The sequence below is a fragment of the Portunus trituberculatus genome, chromosome 20 (genome assembly GCF_017591435.1).
Source record: "Portunus trituberculatus isolate SZX2019 chromosome 20, ASM1759143v1, whole genome shotgun sequence".
Classification (NCBI taxonomy): Eukaryota; Metazoa; Arthropoda; class Malacostraca; order Decapoda; family Portunidae; genus Portunus; species Portunus trituberculatus.
This window is the reverse complement of record NC_059274.1, coordinates 951,923-972,500: the sequence shown is the minus strand read 5'-3', so window position 1 is coordinate 972,500 and position 20,578 is coordinate 951,923. Positions and strand designations below refer to the sequence as shown.

The following is a 20,578-nucleotide window of genomic DNA, read 5'->3' as shown; positions in this document are numbered from 1 at the left end:
CTATGGGGAAGGGAGAGCGAGTGTGGATACGTGACTGCCATAATGAAACGAGGCTCTTGCTTTTCTCGTGCTTCACTTTCGTCTTCTAGGGAGCGTGGGGAAGGGAGAGAAAAATAGAAATAAATACCCATGGTTCTCTCTCTCTCTCTCTCTCTCTCTCTCTCTCTCTCTCTCGACAAAGGGACACTGAGAAAAAATCACTAAAATCCAACAAGTCATGTGACCTTTATATTTCTTTCACTTTTTACGTTATTGAGTCTGTATTAAAGCAGAAAATTAACGAAAAATACTATAAGAGCAATCAATCAACCCTAGAGCCTTTGAAAATAGTGCTCCTGAAATACCACGGCGTTTATACTAACTTTTGTCTTACTTGGAGAACTTGAATACAAAGGAGAGGGATTCAAGTCGTCTCTCTCTCTTCTCTATTAACCATTATGAGACGCAGGGACGCTGGAGTAATTGCCTTCTGATCCATTACCTGCCTGGAATAGATAAATGGTTAGGTGTATAGATAAATATGTAATCAGGAAGGTAATATTCGAATACATATATGAATAAAGGGATGGATATGTAAGGAGATGAATAGATAAGTAGATCAATTTAAAAGACAATATACAAAGCCTTCTGATTCACCACACCTAGAATAGATGAATGAGTAAGTGAATAGAGAAGAATGTAAGATGTAATATTGAAATACATGTATAAGTAAAGGAATAAATCGATGAATAGATAAGTACATTAATTAAAGAGGTAGCATTGGAATCCATATACAAGTAAAACAAATGAATTCACAGAAGAAAAAAATAGGCCAATAAACTAAAATATGGAAATGTGTATACAAATAAAAATATCAATCAATAAACAAACCAGTCATGAAAAAAAAATACATTCAAATACACAATTAAGTAAAACAATCAAAGCATAAGTGGAATCCGACACACAATTCCATACACAATATCTCAGAGTAAAGGATGGATACGATATATAACAAAGGATGTGTATGTTGTGAGAGCAGCAGGCGGCGTATTCTAATCAGGACTAATTGACTTTGTGCTGGGCGGCATCTTATTGGGTCAAAACCTCGATACATTTCACCAATCCAATACTGGCCGGGACAAATGATTCTTCTGCACGTTTTCTATTTTTTTCTTTTTTTTATTTATTTATTTTTTGTCTTCACGTCGATGCAACACGAAAACTAAAACGCTGAATTTGTTTCAATGGTGCTGGTGTCTTATTTGCCGCCTCCTATTCATTTCTCTCCTCTCTCTCGTCTTTCTATCTTTCAGTTAAGAACATCAAAGCAATGCGTTTCAAAATAGAAAAAAGAAACTCTCCTTTTCTGCTTCACATTATTTTTTTTTTCTTTTTGGCTTGTTAAGAGTTAGAAAAGAGACAACCCAAGTTAGGAATATCATAACTCCTTTCCATTGCGTTCTATGATTTCAACACTTTCTGTGCTTGAAGGGAATGGTTCATTTAGAATAGCAAGAGAGATTGAGAATTTCCAGCAAGAGCCACAGTTACGACTATCAAAACACTCTTGATATTTCCGAGTATTCTATGATTTTAACCCCTTCAGTATTGGGAGACATTTTTACCTAGAGATTAGTGTACGATTAAACCATTTTATTGGCATTAGGAAGGGACTATGGAGGTCAGAAGGTTAATCCCCACAGTCTTCACTATTTCAATCACCACATAAGTTTCTGAAGCTGTATAAAATCAGCTAATAGTAACCAGAATAAATATGGGAATGTGTCATGGCACTGAAGGGGTTAAAGCAATCTTCTATGCTAAACTTAACATGACGAGACAGACAAGAAGGGTTTCCAAGGACACTTCAAAACTTAGATGAGTTGATGGTAGTTTTCCCTTTCAAATAAGACCTTACTGTCAAATGGCTTCTTGCAATATTGCTCGTGCTCCTCTCTCCTTGAAAATGGCCTCTTCCTAAACATGCAGCTGTACTAATAAAAAAGAACGATAACTAATGAATATCTTCTACGGTTTTTTCGGCCTCATTTTCTTTTTTTTTCTCAAATAATATTCTTCCGGAAAAAAAAGAAAACAACAATTTAGAATTATTAACGAAAGTAAAGGAAAGCATACTAAATAACTTACATTTCCCATTTATTGTAGAGCCTCAGGTTAGCACGGGCAAATATGGAAGTGACACATCACATAACATATTCAGATTTCGGTAATTGTTCTCTGAGAAATATAAAAGCTCATGAACTAACTATTGTTTCTCACGCAGTAACACTCACAGCCACCAAATTAAGAGGGGGGAACATTTTGGGGGAGAATACGAACATCTTTCCAAAAATAGACTGAAAACTAAAGGGAAAAAGTAACAAGTCGGTGCCTTCTCTCGATGCAATGGCCGTATCAACAAAAGCAATTCTTACCTCTCCTAAAAATCTAAAACGCTTCTGGCTTTGTTTTGTTCCCTGCGAGGCTACAGAGCACGAGGGAATATCTATACCTCATCTTTTTTAATGGACGCTGCCTGGTGACTATGACTGTATTTCATGCGCACTCTTTCCTTGCAGCCAATGAAATGCATGGACGCTGGCTTGTGTTTGAAAAAAAATGTTACAGCACTGGATATTTTCGTGTTTTTCTTTTATTAACCTGTACTTTTGTTCTTCCCTGCTTTTCTTCAATCCTGGCACGATTCCCAGTAAAAATAGATTGAGGAGGGCATTCAATATTGATACCGAGGTTATGTGTTCTTAAATCGCTCTGAGCTTCTATATAAATGTACATTGGTTCTCTAAGACTCCGAGCATCATTCATAGCAATAATAGATAAGTTCGAGAGTTCTCAGTATTGACACCGCGGCTTAAAATCTTCCAGTATCGTCTTAAACTTAAGTTCAAACATGTCTTGAAGGCTTATAAATTATCAGTAAGTTACAAACACAAGTCGAACCCCCAAAATATTCTACTACGTATGAGCCTCGTTACTTCCCAGCGTCCCTCTTCCTCTCCCGTGTGCGCTGCCAGCCATCAGCAGCGAAGTGGAAAAGCATAGTGATGAAGGGAAGGGGGAAGGGCAACACTCTCCTCTCCTTGCCTGCTTCACCCTCCCCTCTGGGCCTATTCCAGCGCCAACAGCCTGGATCAGACAATATTGCCCTTTTGCATATTTCACATTTGTGTGGAAATTCTACTATCACAGTGAGGGAAATGCGACCTAACAACTGACTGGCCGGTTTTCGTCTATTCTCGTTCATATATTCCATACATACAAACTCATTTCACAACGCTGCACCGAAAGGGGAATAAAATGAAAGATTAATATCTAATCGAAATTCATTACATGCTGTAAAATGCAGGAGTCCCTTGGTATTAAGTGCTCTACACACACACACACACACACACACACACACACACACACACACACACACACACACACACACACACACACACAAATAAGTTTCTACATATATTATACACTTCGCTGAGCAGATTTCCAGGAATATATTTCATTGCTAGATACAGCCATTCCCAAACTAACGTGCACTCTACCTTCCACACGCACGGACCAACAATATTCTGAAAAAAAGAAGTAAAATGTTTCCTTTCCCAGTCCAAAACTTGAATTTCTTAATCTGCATGTAACTTTTCTCTCTCAAGCACAGGGTAAGTTTTCCTCCCCACCTCGCCCTCCCTTTGGCTACCGAGGAGCGGACTTTCTTTGGGTGCCGCCGTGGTATAGTGGAATCATGCGCGCTTTGGGGTCCCAGTGATCTCCAAGCGCACGGGTTCGAATCCTGGACACGGTCTGAGTGTATGTAGGGCTTTCTCATTCGGGGTAACGGCTCCTTAGTTGGTGGGCTTTCAGATAGGATGGACCCCCCAAAAAAGTACCTCCTTTAGCCTATAAATTTCCATGCACAGCCTACATGGTATAAATAAAAAAAAAAAAAAAAAAAAAAAAAGTACGCTCACAGCACAGTCAGAGCAAATACTGAACTGGAAAAATGTACGAAAAATCAAGAAAAATCATTGATATCCAACATACTTCATCCCTTTACCATACCTTACGAATGAAAACTATTATGACTTTTAAGAAAATATAGGAATAAAAAAAAGAAGAAAAATAAAGGTATAGAACACACTCCATCCCTTCACCATACCTTACGAATGAAAATTATTATGACTTAAAGAAATGCACGTAAACTAGTATACACTGTGCCGAAAATAGACATATAAACAGATACACTAGTGATTTTAATAGCATGAATCTATGAGAGAGAGAGAGAGAGAGAGAGAGAGAGAGAGAGAGAGAGAGAGAGAGAGAGAGAGAGAGAGAGAGAGAGAGAGAGAGAGAGAGAGAGAGAGAGAGAGAGAGAGAGAGAGAGAGATTGTAGGCGCCAGGGAGCACATAAATGAAGAAATAAAGTAGGGGAGATAATATATACTACCCTGAGGTAACGAGAACAATACTTTATGACCGTGAGAGCTGCCTTGTGTGTGTGTGTGTGTATGTGTGTGTGTGTGTGTGTGTGTGTGTGTGTGTGTGTGTGCGTACTGACTATACACACACACACATATGCAAGCAATCAATATTCACACCAGTCATTCTTTTCATCCACACATCCACTTCCTTGCCTCCTCATCCACTTTCCTCCTCCGCACTAAGAGAGGCAAACAAACATTTAACTCCTTCACTACTAGGACACACTTTTACCTTGAGATTTGTGTACGATTAGACCATTTTATTGACATTACCAAGGGTCTATGGAGGTCAGAATATTTATAGCCACAGTCTTCACTATTTTAATCCCTCATATAAGGTTCTGAAGCTGTATAAATTCACCAAATAGTAAGAAGAATGAATATGGAAACGCGTCATGGTACTGGAGGAATAAATCAAGAAAAATAAGATATGTTGCTTTTCCATCTCTTTGCCTTTTCTGCTTCGTTTTCGTTACCGTGTTTTCTTTTCTTTTTCCTTTCATTCTTTTACCCTCTTTCAAACTCAGGATTGAGAAAATTGGTGAAAAAATGCATTATAAGACCTCACTTTTTTCTCCTTGTTCCGTGTGGTCACTTCACCTCCGTTTTCTTTACATGAGACAAGCGGCGAGTCTTTTCTATTTCGTCTATTTGTGTTTTGATACAAAGGGAAACATTTTTACATTTTTGCAAGTGTAGTTTTGACGGAAATCAAGAGAGACTTATCCTTCCCCTTTCATTTCCAACCCTCCTCTATATTGCCTGCTTCTGATGAATCCTCTCTCTCTCTCTCTCTCTCTCTCTCTCTCTCTCTCTCTCTCTCTCTCTCTCTCTCTCTCTCTCTAGGTCACAATAACTTATGTCTATTTACTTCTCTACCACCCTTTTCCTTTCTCCTCCATCTTCCACCATCTTTCTTTCCCCCACCAGCTCTCTACAGCTCCTCTGATCTCCCCTGGGTGTTTTCAAGCTTTCTGTCTCTTCCTCTCTAGTCATCACATGCTCCACTAGTCGAATGGGGCATTTCAGTATTTTCACACTTTCCTATAGTGCTCAAAAGGTCGCTTACTAATTGAAAGTTCCCGAATCCCTGGTGAGGAAAAATGTACGTGAGGAAAACCCATTTCATTAAAGGATTTAGCCTCGCCTGAATTGCTAATTGAACGCGTAGGGTTCATCTTGGATTAGTCAGCGAGGATATTTGATTTGATGGAACGGAATATACTTTACTGAAGCCGGTTTTTATCATGGTAGCTGGCGGGAAGTAAGAGTAATATTAGTGAGGGGGATGTGGCCAATATTCTGAAACGGTTTGCTCTCTCACTTTCACTGTTTTCCCAAGGCTACAGTACAAGACGTGTTTTTTAAGAGTATTTCTATGCTTCTGGTGATAGATTGACAAGACTTCTAGTTAATTGAAAGGAGAAACTGTCTTGAAATCCCGGTTAGTTGTCTGTGGCCTTGCAAATTCATCGTAGTGAGAACTGAAGGCGTTTCTGAATACTGGCGTGTGTGTGATGGTGGTGTGATGGTGTTATGTTGGTGGTAGTGATAGTGTTGGTTGTATTAGGTATAGTAGAAATATCAACAGTAGCTATAGCAGAAGTAGTAAAAGTAATGAATAATTGGGAGAACGTGAAGAACCGGAAAGCAAACTTAAGAAAATAAGAAAAAAGAACAAGAACTAAAACAAGGACTACAAAAAACAAGAACATTCATAAGACAGCAGCTGGCAGAAAGGGAAGAAAGCCCGTGAAGATTATCCCTACCGATAAAGAATAAATTTAGAACCTTTACCAAACTCTTTAGAAGAAGCCTGGCACATTTCATTGTAAAAACTCTCAGAGGTGTGTGTGTCTTGGGGCCAAGGTTAAAAGCACAGTGGTGGTGGTGGTGGTGGCGGCGCTGCGGGAAAGTGGCTCTCGTCTCCTACCCTCCTCCTCCCCTCCTCCCCAGCTGCTAGAGTCTCCCCCACTCCCCAAGACCCCAGTTCACCAGTCCGCCCCAGTTTTCAGCGGCATAGTCCACGCGGCGGCCAGCAGGACTCACTCCAAACACGGTTAGGGAATTTATTTGATTTGGAGCGCCACCCAGACCACGTCCCCAGGAAGCAACCCTGCCCCTTCCCCACTGCGGCGCCACCTGCTTCACCCCCAGGGACATCAGGGACCTCAGCGACACGCCACGCTGTCGCCTCGCCTCGCCAGGTGCGCCAGAATGAAGTGACAGTAATTTGGATGCAACTGACTACCGGCGGCCTCTCCCTATCCCCTCACACCTAAACAATGTATTTTTCGTTTTTCTTCTTTTAATGGGGAGGACAAAAGGTGAGTGCAACATTTCAACCTGTGGCCACCTCCTCCTCCGTGTTTTCCCTCATGGCACGAGCTGGGCGCTGGCCAAGACTGTGTCCATTCTTCATGCTCCAGAATTCTGAAACGCTTTGCTCTCTCACCGACTATTTGCAAAGGCTAACATGTTTAGCAGGTTCTCAATACTTTTTTCCTTTTCGTCATGTAGAAATCTAGTTAATCTGTCACTGGAAGCAAGAAAATAGTCTTAACAATACAGAATACTGAGAATACTGAGGGAGTGGCAGTGGAGAAGCGAGGCGAGGCGAGGAAGGTGAAGGTCGTGGGGGTCAAGGGGAGTGATGACCTCTAGGTACACCCATCATCCACTCGTAACTTAACACCACGCAACTTTTTTTTAGTTTTTTCTCCCTTTTCGTCCTATTCAGTGATCATATTTCCAGCCGCATGTGTTTCCCGCTGGAGTTGATCGTGTTTCCCGTTGCTGCCAGTGAGTGTTGCGCCTCCTGCTGTGCTGTGTGCCGGGGAGCGGAAAAGTGAGCGAACACTGAAACGAACCCTGAGTTTAAAGTCGTTCTCATCCTCTTACTTGTTAACTTGCACCGTGCCATTCTGTCATCCCTCCTCCCCTGGCACCCTGGCAACCTGGCACCCTGGCCCTGCCCTCTCCCTGCACCTCCGCCCATCCTGACCCTCCCTTCCACCATTCCGTCCTCCGTTCAAAGCGAGACGACGCCCCGAGGCAAAGATTCCGCCGACAGAGTATTTGTGATTTTAGCGGAATTTCTATTCGGAAAATTCAATAACAACCGGGCGGGTTTTTTTGCTGGGCGCGTTTTTGCTGAACTACCCGAGCCACGGCGGGGCCCTCGAGCGACAAGGATCGTTTTCCCAAATTTGAAATACTTGTTATATACGTGCGAGTATTGCGCGGCTCATCCTGCCAGAGTAATAATGTTTTGTGATGCTGGTATGGGATGAGATGTCAGGTCTTGATGGAAGCGACGCAGCAATACCGACTGTCATGGGGAATATGATGTTTTCACTGCCATTTTTACGTGTGTGTGTGTGTGTGTGTGTGTGTGTGTGTGTGTGTGTGTGTGTGTGTGTGTGTGTGTTGCGGCTCTGACCCTCACGTTGCATCCATCCAGGCCAAGAAAAGACCAAAACCTTATTATATCATGAGCGTCCGTCCTCGTTTTGGACTAAAAACAATTCCTGCGAGGATAATGATCATGAGGAAGCCCTGAACTTTTAACCAGAATCTTTGGGCAGCGGAGAGAAAGAATGTAAACTATTTCTTTCCCGACGAGCGCGGCTGGCGACATTACGTACACGCCACCAATTTACTTTAACCCACGGCGTTTTTGAAGACTCACCGGGTCAGTAGCTCACAAAACCTGACGAAGGGATCACTGAAATCACCACACGTGCTTCACTACTAGACCAAACTAGCACTGAGCACCACCCTGACACCACTCACGCCTCCACCAACACCCCTATCCTCCTCGTACTCTCATAATGCACTTTCCCATAGCGTAGAAAAATCCGGAAAGATTTGCCTGAGCCTGTGGACTAATGAACACATGACTCCACGCTCCAAGGCTGAATTCGCTTTAGTTTTGACGTCATTGTTATCCGCATAATGGCGCCCCTCGGGAGGAACCTGCGGCCTGGCGGAGGACGGCTCGGAAAAGTTGATGAGAATACAAAACAGCCGCTGAGATTTTGGGGTGGATGCCTGAAGTGCTGCTCTCGTGTGTGTGATTCACCTCGGTCGCCCGCTGGTCACCCAGCCAGTCTTCCCTATTACGGAGCGAGCTCAAAGCTCATAGACCGATCTTCGGGTAGGACTGAGACCACATAACACACTCCACACACCGGGAAAGCGAGGCCACAACCCCTCGAGTTACATCCCGTACCTATTTACTGCTAGGTGAACAGGGGCCATTAAGAGACTTGCCCATTTGCCTCGCCGCTTACCGAGATTCGAACCCGGCCCTCTCGATTGTGAGTCGAGCGTGCTAACCACTACACTACGCGGTGTGTGTGTGTGTGTGTGTGTGTGTGTGTGTGTGTGTGTGTGTGTGTGTGTGTGACTCTTTAGTTTACTTAGTGTGTTTAATCCAGTGTTCTAAGATCTTAAAATAGCAAACAACGTAACTCTAAACCGATTCCGTGTCAGTGTTGGACAGACGCAGTTCCCGCAGTGTGTGGTTGGTACGCCTGACTCCTCCTCCCTGACGGCCATTACCACTGCTGTTACGATCACGTGTGTTAGAGCTGAATAGATTACAAGCATTCATTTCACCTTACTGTGTTGTGAATTACTTTACTAACTCATTACAATACACGTTTTTACCTTTGGTCGGAAATGTCTTTGTGTCTACTGATTATAAACACAATACTCGTGCGTCTTTAGTATACGTTTTTTAAATTGAATATTGGTGCGCATTAGTATGAATGTATGTTTTCACACCAAATGTAAGCAGTGTATGCAGGCAAGGCCGAGGAAGGGAAGACGATCGACTGGACTGTCTGAAGTTTTCTTTTGAGTTTGTGGGATTAGATGAAGCAACTTAGTATATTTTTTCATGGTTTAAAAAAACTATTATTGTTTTCTTTTTACTCTTCAATTGCTCATGCTACTGTAATACGTATTTGCTTTAGTCGTCACAGGAAATTTAAATGAGTAGTGATAATTACTCCTGAAGATTAATGGTCTTAATCCCTTCAGTACTGAGACACATTTTGACCTTGAGTTTTCAGTATGATTAGACGATTTCATTTACATTAGGGAGGGTCATGGAGGTCAGAAGATTAATGGCCACAGTCTTCGCTATTTTAATCCCCACATAAGTTTCTGAAGCTGTATAAAATCACCATATAGTAAGAAGAGTGAATATGAGAACGCGTCATGGTACTGAAGGGCTTAACCACTCGATTGCTCCTTCGCCGTCACTCACATAGTTTATGCTCACATTCGAAACTCGCATCAAACTATTCCATTACATTTAAAGAGGAGTTACATATGTAGTCGTGTGTGGCCATAGCACAAAAAATTACGTATCAGTTGTTACATATTTCATATTCTGACCCTCTATTTATTCTATCTATTATTTTCACAATAGAGATGAGCGTGTGGGCAGATGAGAACCAATACAATGTTTTCAGTATTTGGTGCCATTCGTGTGACGCAGACTCGTCCCATGCCGCGATCACTGCACGGACAATAATAGTATTTCGGAGCCCTGTGGAATTTCAGGTCTCTGTATTTACTGTATAATACGGCGGCGTGTTTCAACTTGATATCCGCGCCACGGCCTGAGAGATGGCTCGGAGGCACAAGAACATTAATGTGCACAAGAAATTACGATTCCCGTCACATAAAAGTTTTTTCTTGGTGCATTATAGGAGTGCGTAAGTCGGTGAGGGATGAGGGAGACTGCGATAAAAGTGAAATACGTGAGGCCGAGCGTTATTCACTGTTAGGTTTGTCTGGTGGTGGTGGTGGTGGTGGTGGTGGTGTTTGAGGACCTTGCACGACTAACAGGTGGTGGTGCTGTGTCCGTGGTTAATCCCTTCAGTGCCATAACGCGTTCTTATATTCAGTTTGCTTACTATTTGATGATTTTACTCGGCTTCAGAAATTTATGTGTGGGATTCAAACAGTAAAGACTTTAGCCATTAGTATTCTGACCTCCATAGACCCTTCCTAATGTCAATAAAATCGTCTAATCACACCCAAAACTCAAGGTAGAAATGCGTTCCAGTACTGAAGGAGTGAAACAAGTACATGAAGGATTCGCTCACCTAGTTTGAATTCAGAGGGAAGTTTTCATGATATTTTCGCTTGATTTTTCTTCTCCCTTGAACTTCTTCACTACTGGGACACATTTTTACCTTGAAATTTGTGTACAATTAAACCATTTTATTGACATTAGGAAGGGTCTATGGAGGTCAGAAGATTAATGGCCACAGTCTTCACTACTTTAATCCCCCACATAAGTTTCTGAAGCTGTATAAAATCACCAAATAGTAACCAGAAGGAATATGAAAACACGTCATGGTACTGAAGGGGTTACCAACAGCCTCGTGAAGTGAGCTTGGTTTCTTTTGGTTGTAATGAATGTCCATCTGTGTGTGTGTGTGTGTGTGTGTGTGTGTGTGTGTGTGTTCATTAATGTGTATTTTGTGTGTGGGAGGCAATATTCAACATGACGTCCTTATTCCCTGTTGTCTTTTAAGTGATTGATGTAAAAGTGTCCATTGTTTTCATGGCTCCAGGCAACATTTCATGGTTTTAAAATTGAATCTGTCTTTTTGTGACTGCCATGAATATTCCCACGGTACCATACCCGATATTAACATGGCACTATAAATAATATTCTCACAGCACCATACACCAATATTCCCATGGCACCATACACATTATTCCCATGACTCATATCCCAAAACTCCCATGGCACCATACCCAATATTTCCATGACTCATTTCCCAATATTCTTGTGACACCATAAACAATATTCCCACTGCGCCATAACTAACACTCCCATGGCGCCATAACTAACATTTCCATGGGGCCATATATAACATTCCCACGGCACCATAACTCCAATAACCCCAATATTTCAAGTTTAAAAATGTGAATTTGTTTTGTGTTTCAGATGAGCGTTGAGTGTGATGGGCTGGGGGTGGCGGCCTGCGGAGTGCGGTGGGTGTGGCAGCCCTGCGCTGGTGTGGGCGTTGGTGTTCGTGCTAGCGTGGGCTGTCGCGCGGGCGGGGCGGGTTGAGGGCTGTGACATGGGTGAGCTGAGGTGCCATGATGGAAGCTGTGTCTCTGCCGACCAGTACTGCGATGGCGAGGCGGACTGTTCAAAAAACGAAGATGAACCGGCCCACTGCACGCGTGAGTAGGCCTATCAATTTCTCTCTCTCTCTCTCTCTCTCTCTCTTTTGTCTAGGGCCATTCTATCATGATTACTCATAGGCAGGATCATTGCATTACCATTAGTGTATTACGTGTTCATCTATTTCTAAGCCTTTTTTTCCTCCTTTTTCCTCGCCTCACATTTGTTTCCTGTCTTGCACTAATGTTTCTAGCTTCACATTCCATTTTTCCCTCTCTCTCTCTCACACACACACACACACACACACACACACACACACACACACACACACACACACACACATACTCACACACACACACTTATTTCCTCCTCTCATTGACCTATTTCTCTCCGACACCTTTATTTCCCTCTCACACGCCCCTCATTTCCCCTCTAACCCCTGTTTTCCTCTTATTTTCTATTTTCCCTCTCACGTACCTGTTTCCCCTCTCACACTTCTTATATTTCCTATCATGACCATTGTTTCCCCTCACAGCCCTGTTTCCATCTCCACACTCTTAATTCTCTTTTGGCACCCTTATTTCCCCTCTCACATCTTTTATTTTCCCCTCTCACACCTCTGTTTATCCTCTCACATCTCTTGTTTCCCCTTTCATACACCTGTTTTTCCTCTCATATTTCTGTTTTCCCTCTCATATCCTTGTTTCCCCTCTTATATCACTGTTTCCCCTCCCACACCAATATTTCTCCTTTACACCTCTTCTTTTCCCTCTCACATCTATATTTCTCCTCCAGCTACCCATGTTTCCCTCACTCACCCCTTGTTTCCTCTGTCACTCCTTTTCCCCTCTCTCTCCTCGTGTTTTCCCTCTCACTGCCTTTATTTCCCCTCTCCAGTCACTTATTTCCCTCTCACACCCTTGTTTCCCTCAGACACCAATATTTTCCCTCTCACATTTTTTATTTCCCTCTCACACCCCCTATTTCTCCCCTCACATTAACGTTTCCCCTTTCACACCCGCTTAGGCCTACCCATATTTTTCCCCTGTGGCTTTCCCCTCTTGTTCTTTGTAATAAGGCCTCCAGGCTTGCCACTTAATGAGTCAGTTAATTCCTTACCTAATTACTCCCTGCTGCGAGACTTCTCCTGGTGACTAATAAGGTAATTAGGCAACGAGAGAGTAGACGTGTAGTATTAACAGCTGCTCTGGTGGTTGTAGCGAGAACAATTAGTGCTAGCATGTGTGTAAGACTCTTTTTCTTGACCATTTTAATACCATGTCGTGTTTTCATATTCATTCTGCTTACTATTTGGTGATTTTATACAGGTTCAAAATTTCATATGGAGATTTAGATAGTAAAAACCTGCTGGGTATGATTTTTTTTTACTCCATAAACTCTTCCTAATGCAAATAAAATCGTCTAATCATACCCAAGAATCATGGTAAGAATGCGTCACAGTACTAAGGTGGTTAATTGTTATATGTTATTTTGTGATCACTGTGACTAGAACAGGAAAGGTATGGTGAATGAATATATATGAGTATTTTTAACATCTTATCAGTGGTTGTGGGAAGATAATTTGGTGTTCTGTGCGTAAAACTCTTTCCTCAACCATTTTTTTTTTTTTTGTGGTTTACGGACACTAGAAAAGGAGAGCGAAGGGAGATAAATGTATGTGTGTAATAATAACAACGGTACCAGTGGTTGTAGGCGGAATATCTGGCCTTGGCAGGTGTATAGAACACTCTCTCCTCAAACGCACTACTTTACGTTCACGGCGGCTAAAACTGGGAAAGGTAAAGTATAAATACACATCCCTCCATCGCACACACACACACCTGTGAGAGACAAGCATTCATTAACAGTACAAGAGCGACACAACTATCAGAACACGTGACAAAAAGCTGCAGTTTTAACTATTTCCACACTTTTTTTTCACACGATGAATAATGAATATACGCAAAGCAGTGTATAATCCCGCCAAATGAAGTATCGCTATCAAGGTGCGCGATAAATTTCAGAAGTATGGAGAGGCGCCCTTGACAACACTGCAATAAGCGTCACGAGGATGTCAGAGGAGTGAGTGCTTGTATCAATACACTGTGCCGCTCTTTGCCGTCATGCTTCGATAGAAATTCATTAAAACTAAACGGCTAAACACTGCAACACACGGCCTGATGTTTGGAGTAACCTGCCATGTTGTTTTGTCATTACTCGTGTAAGTGAAGGAACCAATAATATTCCAGTTTTTTTTTTTAATTTGAGTGATAGTGGTGATGGTGGTGGTGGTGGTGGTGGTGGTGGTAGTGGTGGTGGTGTTTTGGGGCACTGATTAATCTCATCTCACCTCACCTCACCTCACCTAGCGTCACGTAACCTAACCTAACCTAACCTAACCTCACCCTACCTCACCTAAACTCACCTAACCTAACCTAACCTAACCTCACCTAACCAAACCTCACCTAACTTATCCTACCCTACCACTAACCTTAACCTAACCAACATACTGATAATACCTGCCACTCTCCTCCCTTCCCGCCACCCACTCACCATCCCCACCCAAAAAAGACGAAAAAAGAGGAAAAAAAAATAAAGTTTCCACTACAATACTATAAAACTCGAGACTCCTGCCAGCATTGAGATAGAGTTTAGCATAATTTGTGGCGAGGAAGAAGTTTGCCTTTCACAGCTTCTTTCCCTCGAGTCTTACCTTTATCTCCGCCAGAACATCGCCATCCCATCAGTCACGCAAGAGAGAGAGAGAGAGAGAGAGAGAGAGAGAGAGAGAGAGAGAGAGAGAGAGAGAGAGAGAGAGAGAGAGAGAGAGAGAGAGAGAGAGAGAGAGAGAGAGAGAGAGAGAGAGGGAATAGGAGAAGGGGTGGGGGTCATTTTAGAGTCCGCAATGCAAATTTGGAGACTCAGAGAAGAGATAGAAAGAGAGAGAGAGAGAGAGAGAGAGAGAGAGAGAGAGAGAGAGAGAGAGAGAGAGAGAGAGAGAGAGAGAGAGAGAGAGCAGCTATCTACCTACTTTAGCTCGTATTCTTAACTCTCTCTCTCTCTCTCTCTCTCTCTGGGCTATTTTTTAAAGGGCGATAACAATGACTGTCGGGTACTCTTGAATGTCTCTCTTTTGACGATACAGAATCTTCTGACTTTATTACTAGAATCCTGAAAAAACATCCTTGAACACCTTATTACCTTCCACTAAAACCTGTGAAGAGTTAGGACGGCAAAATAGTTAGGAAAACGATCTTTTTATGTAGCTACTTACCACCCATCCACACACAGACACCTACACACACACCCAAACACATACACACACCTGCCAAACACACGCCCAGACCTTCACACACATTGAAAAGGTTGGAAAAGGAAGTTCTCATTAGTGATACGGATTTAGCATCCTTTATATAACGAGCTGGAAGGAGAAAAAAGAGGAGAATCAGGAAGAGGAGGAGAAGGAGGAGTAATAGCAGATGATGAAGAAAAGAGAAAGGTGTGGAAGACGAGGTAGAAATTTTGACGTCTCTTATCAATTTCGCTCTAAAATTACTCAGAATAAGTTATATTTTCTTCCTTCAAAGTAATGGGGAGAGAAAAACTACTGCCTGTATTTTATTCTTTTTCACTTCGAGTCCTCGCCACACAAGAAAATAAGTTTGTGTGTGTGTGTGTGTGTGTGTGTGTGTGTGTGTGTGTGTGTGTGTGTGTGTGTGTGTGTGTGTGTGTGTGTGTGTGTGTGTGTGTGTGTTGAGAATTAACATTTTTCTATGTTGTCAAAATATTTTACTTTTCTAATCTAATCTAATCTAACCTAACCTAACCAAACTTAGCCTAACCATAACCAAACCTAACTTAACCCAACCTAACCTAACCTAATCTAATCTAACTTAACCTAACCTAACCTAACCTAACCTAACGTTACTTAACCTAACCTGAGTCTGTATATTGTCACACCGGCAAATCCAGAAGAAAAAGCCAGTTTGATGCTGAAAACTGCGCGCTACTTAATCACTAAGTCCGCCTTGGTGACAAGAGATAGCGCAAGGCTGTAACTTGATCACTGTAGACTTAACCTAATCATGCGCGATCCACTTCGTTTCCATCATAACCAAATTTCCGCTCTAATTTATGCAAAGAGAATTTATCCTCAGTGGAGTCTGCAAGGAAAAATGACGAAAAAAAAGTAGTAAGAAAAAAAATCCAGCTTAACCAACTCTACAGTCTGATAACAGAATGAAAACTTTGCTAACTGCACAGCGATGACGTTAAGAAGATTACGGTGGACACCAAGACTTTTCAGCGCCAGGAGAGACAAAGATACTGATGCAAAAGAACATTAATTAACTAGTTACTCTTCCGCGAATTTGTAAGTGTGTGTGTGTGTGTGTGTGTGTGTGTGTGTGTGTGTGTGTGTGTGTGCTTGTCATGAGTAACAAAGCGGCTCAATATTGCACTAAACAGAGAGAGAGAGAGAGAGAGAGAGAGAGAGAGAGAGAGAGAGAGAGAGAGAGAGAGAGAGAGAGAGAGAGAGAGAGAGAGAGAGAGAGAGAGAGAGAGAGAGAGCGGAGAAGTAGAGCAAGGAATATACATAAAAAAAAAAAAGAAGAGTCAGAATGAACGTTGAGGCACTCTGGGACTTCGCACCTGTCGAAAGCAATTCACGACACGCCCAGATATTAAAAAAATTTCCCCACGCTTCTATTTACCACACTCTGAAAGGCGGCTGGAGCGTTACTCAGCCGTGAAGCCGAATACCCCGTGACTGAGTCCTCTCTTCCTCTTCCTAGACCAAATTTTGACTTAATGTTGGAGGAAGCAAGAGCATATACAAACCCCAGCCTCGCGTCCCTCAATGGAAAAGATGCTAAGAAAAAATGCCTCAAAAAATGGTAATATGGATGCTGATAATACAATGTTTGGCCTCAGGTGGGTAATTAATGCGGCCCCCAAGCCAGGTAAGGCAGGTAAGGGACCGTAAGATGAGCAGCGGTCCACACATTAACTATTTTCTATCTCCAGGCACTGAAAATGTTGTAATATTAAACTTATTACATTTTTTTTTTGCTATTCTATGTGTTTCCAGGTGAGCTCTCTCTGCCTGTCTGTCTTTCTCTTTCTCTCTCTCTCTCTCTCTCTCTCTCTGGGGCGTGGGAGAATGTGTTAAGAGTAATTATGTGGATGATGTTGATGGGGAAGTACATGGGAGGCAGGAGAGGGGCGGAGAGTGAGGGGAGAAAGGATAGGGAAGTAGGAGGCAAGAGGGGAGAGGTGAGAGGAAGTGGGTGGCTTTCCTGGCTATCATAAGTTTCCACGCTCCCGAAAACTAATTATGTAACTTGAGCCAACTTCTTAAGAAACAATCAGAGTGCGTGTTGAGGTTTCAGTTATAGAGTGAGAAGTGTTTTTATCATCTTCATTCTTCTACTTTCCTTCTCCGTGTATTTAACCCCCTTCAGTACCATGACGCGTTTCCATATCCATTCTGGCGACTGTTTGGGGAATTTATACAGCTTTAGAAATTTATATAGGGGATTAAAATAGTGAAGACTGTGGCCATTAATCTTCTGATCTCCATAGATCCTTCCTAATACCAATAAAATAGTCTAATCGTAATGAAACCTCAAGGTAAAAATGTGTTCCAGTATTGAGAGGGTTAATATCACTCATTATATATTCTTTTTATCAGATTGTGATAAGAAATTTGGCGGCATGTCTATCGTACTGTCTATGTTCGATCTGGTAAACATGCACTTCTATTTAAACCCTTGAGAATAATCTAAGTACATTTTCCATCTCTACCTATGAAGGAGAGTACTCGTGCTGGTGAGGCGGGCGTCAAGGAGCCTCGTCAATACAGGAGCGTGAGGTGCGAGGGGTGTCAGGTGTTCGGAGTCTCACGCAGTCCCGTAACTATACACGAACTGGTTCACTAATTAACTGTTGTGAGCTGCTCCTCCCTGTACGCCACGACTATACACCAGGGAACGAGTGAATGTAATGGGAGGTATTCTGAGTAGTGGAATCAATGAGTGTTGGTTATTTTCACAACAGATGGCGATAATAGAGAACTGCCCAAATCGTAACTCCTTTTCAACACACTATGAATGTAAATCCCTCGAAAATGAGAGAATGTAATGATAGTGTGCTAGTGGCAGTAGTGTTAGTGGTAGAAGTCCTGATTAGCTGAAGAAGGTTCGTTGAAGTTAGTTAAGGTAAAGTTAGATTCATATTTTCACAACATATGGCGCTAATAGAGAAACAAACTACCCACATTCTAACTCTCTTTCAACAATACGAATGTAAATCCTACGAAAATGAGAGAATATAATGTTAGTGTGCTAGTGGTAATAGTGTTAGTGGTGGTAGGTGTCCTGATTAGCTGAAGAAGGGGCGTTGAAGTTAGTTAAGGTAGATTCAGTGGATTAGTTGTCATAGTGCTAGTCAGTCTACTCTAAAATAGCTCCTGGATTTCAAACACATTGTAGCTTATTGATAACGTAATTGATTTGATGCGAATATTACTTGCTTTCTGTTGACCAAAGCACTTATTACAAGGACAACTCACGGTTTTCCTCAAGATCTGACAACCACGCATTCATTCTCTGGGACACCATTCAGACTGAGACCCAGGAGCCACTTTAGAGTAGACAGACTATAGTGCTGGTAGATGTTTTAGGGTCAAATTAACTTGATGCCACTCTAACTCTCTCTCTTGCCTCCCTGCCCTGCCCTGCCCTCAGCACACACGGCATGTTTCATCACGCTGCACTTGCGCTACATATCCATACATAATACCATCGCCAGGCTACACTCACCCATTTACATGCTACCCTTGTACTGTGCTGCTCACCTTCGCACATCACTCACTCACGTAATGGCCAAGTACTAAAGTAGTCTGCTGCAGTGGAGTGGCATCAATATTCACTCGTTCAGACTTGTTCCTTTCATGAGTGTTTGCACGGAAGAGAACCGCCAGCTTTCCAGTGTTCAGTGGGTTATGTGTTGGAAGGTATGCTCTGTTTGTTATTCCTGATTAAATCTCTTTGTCGCTTTTCTGTTTAACCCCTTCAGTACTGAGACGCATTTTTACCTTGAGTTTTGAGTATGATTAAACGATTTTATTTACAATAGGAAGGGTCTATTGAGGTCAGAAGATTAATGGCCAGAGTCTTGACTGTTCTTATCTCGACATAAGTTTCTGAAGCTGTGTAGAATCACCAAATGGAAGGAAATAAATATGAAAACGTGTCATGGTACTGAAGAGGTTAAAATCGAATATATAGTAATTGTTAAATATAGATAAATAAAATCTAAAAACAAACGTCAAAAGCGGGAGAGAAAAGCACCACCATCACCACCACCACCACTACCACTACCACCACCACCATCACCATCACCACCACCCCTAAAACCAAGAAAAATGATCCTATTACATTCAAGAGTTATTTAAGGCCATTGTTTACTTTTTAAGAGAAGCAAAAAAAAAAAAAAAAAAAACAGGGAAGGGAAAGCCGAAACAAATGCCAGGTGGTGTAGTCGGCAAGAAATATTTACGGGTCTCGGGCAGCGTTCATTTATACGATTAGAGACAAATAAACTACTGCAAGCTCACCACCAACAAGGGTTTATGCCGAGGCTATCACGAGCGCCTGGCTCCTAATGGCCGGTTAGACAGCAATAACCCGATATCATAAGCGGCAATAATTATCACACAGCCACTGCCTCCAACCACCAAACCGGGAAACGATCCACGGAGGTGCAAGGAAGTCAACCTCCAGGGCGCCATCACACCTGCTGAGGGCGTTACGAGATAAGATAATCCAAGTAAAGGCGAGTATCGTGACATTAGCTTCCTTAGTGCTATCGAGAGAGAGAGAGAGAGAGAGAGAGAGAGAGAGAGAGAGAGAGAGAGAGAGAGAGAGAGAGAGAGAGAGAGAGAGAGAGAGAGAGAGAGAGAGAGAGAGAGAGGTTTACTTTAAGACTATATGAAGCGCTGTTCAGTTTCCATCCATTAGTGGCGCAGGCAATTTTATTTGTAGTGGTACCAATATTAGGGCCCATATCACCACCCAAGCGCATCTTGGGTGTAACCACCTAGGACCTGGGTATCTCGATGACATATGGATAACTTTAAATCACTCGACAAATGGCAAAGTATCAAGGTGGTATGTGGTGGGATTCCAACCTACGCATGGACGTCTGCCCGATCCCACGCTCACCATCTTATACACTATAAGCCACCGCCTCCCTTATGTGAGTGCAGGAAGAGGGTTGAAGTAACACACAAATTACATTATAACCGTAGGGAGAGAAAAGAGATTGCATTACAGCCACAGGAAGGAGAAAGAAAACAACATATCACACTACAAAGCCTCAATGATCCTAAGGTACTCGAGGACTGAGTCGCGTCACACCACTCATCTAGAATCCCAAAATGCTCGTCCTTTCTCTTTTATCTTCTCTGTGATCTCTCTCTTTTGTTTTGTCCTGACAGGAATTAAACAAGAAACAAGAGGATAATTGTATTACTAAGCATAATATAATCCATAAGGCGAATTTACTATTTCTTTTTCATGAGCTGCATTGTATAAAAAGAAAGTGTATGAGAATGTAAATTAGATTCCAGCGCAGCAACTAACCTACCAATTAGAATAATTTTCCCACTCTCAAAAGTGCACACGCTTATTTTCCACGCGATGCATTTACGCCTCCCTCGCTCCCACGCGCCCAGATAAATATCACACCCAAAGTACTGAGGCTCAATTCATTCACACCTAACACCCAATCAACAGCAGCACTCACCGCCCACTGCTGCTTCCTCATCTACTTAATGCTTCACCTTTCCTTTGCCTTCCTTCCATCGCCGCTTACTTTTTTTCTTCATATTCTCTCTTTTATATTCATTCATTGTTACTTTACGCTCTCTCTTACTCTACCT

General features: G+C 42.4%; 1 protein-coding gene across 1 annotated transcript in view; it reads left to right on the top strand.

Annotated features, from left to right (window-relative positions):
• LOC123506583 overlaps positions 1-20,578 on the top strand; it is a 239,823-nt gene that overhangs the window by 140,815 nt on the left and 78,430 nt on the right. The window contains exon 2 of the mRNA XM_045258799.1: positions 11,452-11,693. Coding sequence (XP_045114734.1) covers positions 11,468-11,693 — 226 coding nt within the window. The 5' untranslated portion in view covers positions 11,452-11,467. The remainder of the gene's footprint in view (positions 1-11,451; positions 11,694-20,578) is intronic.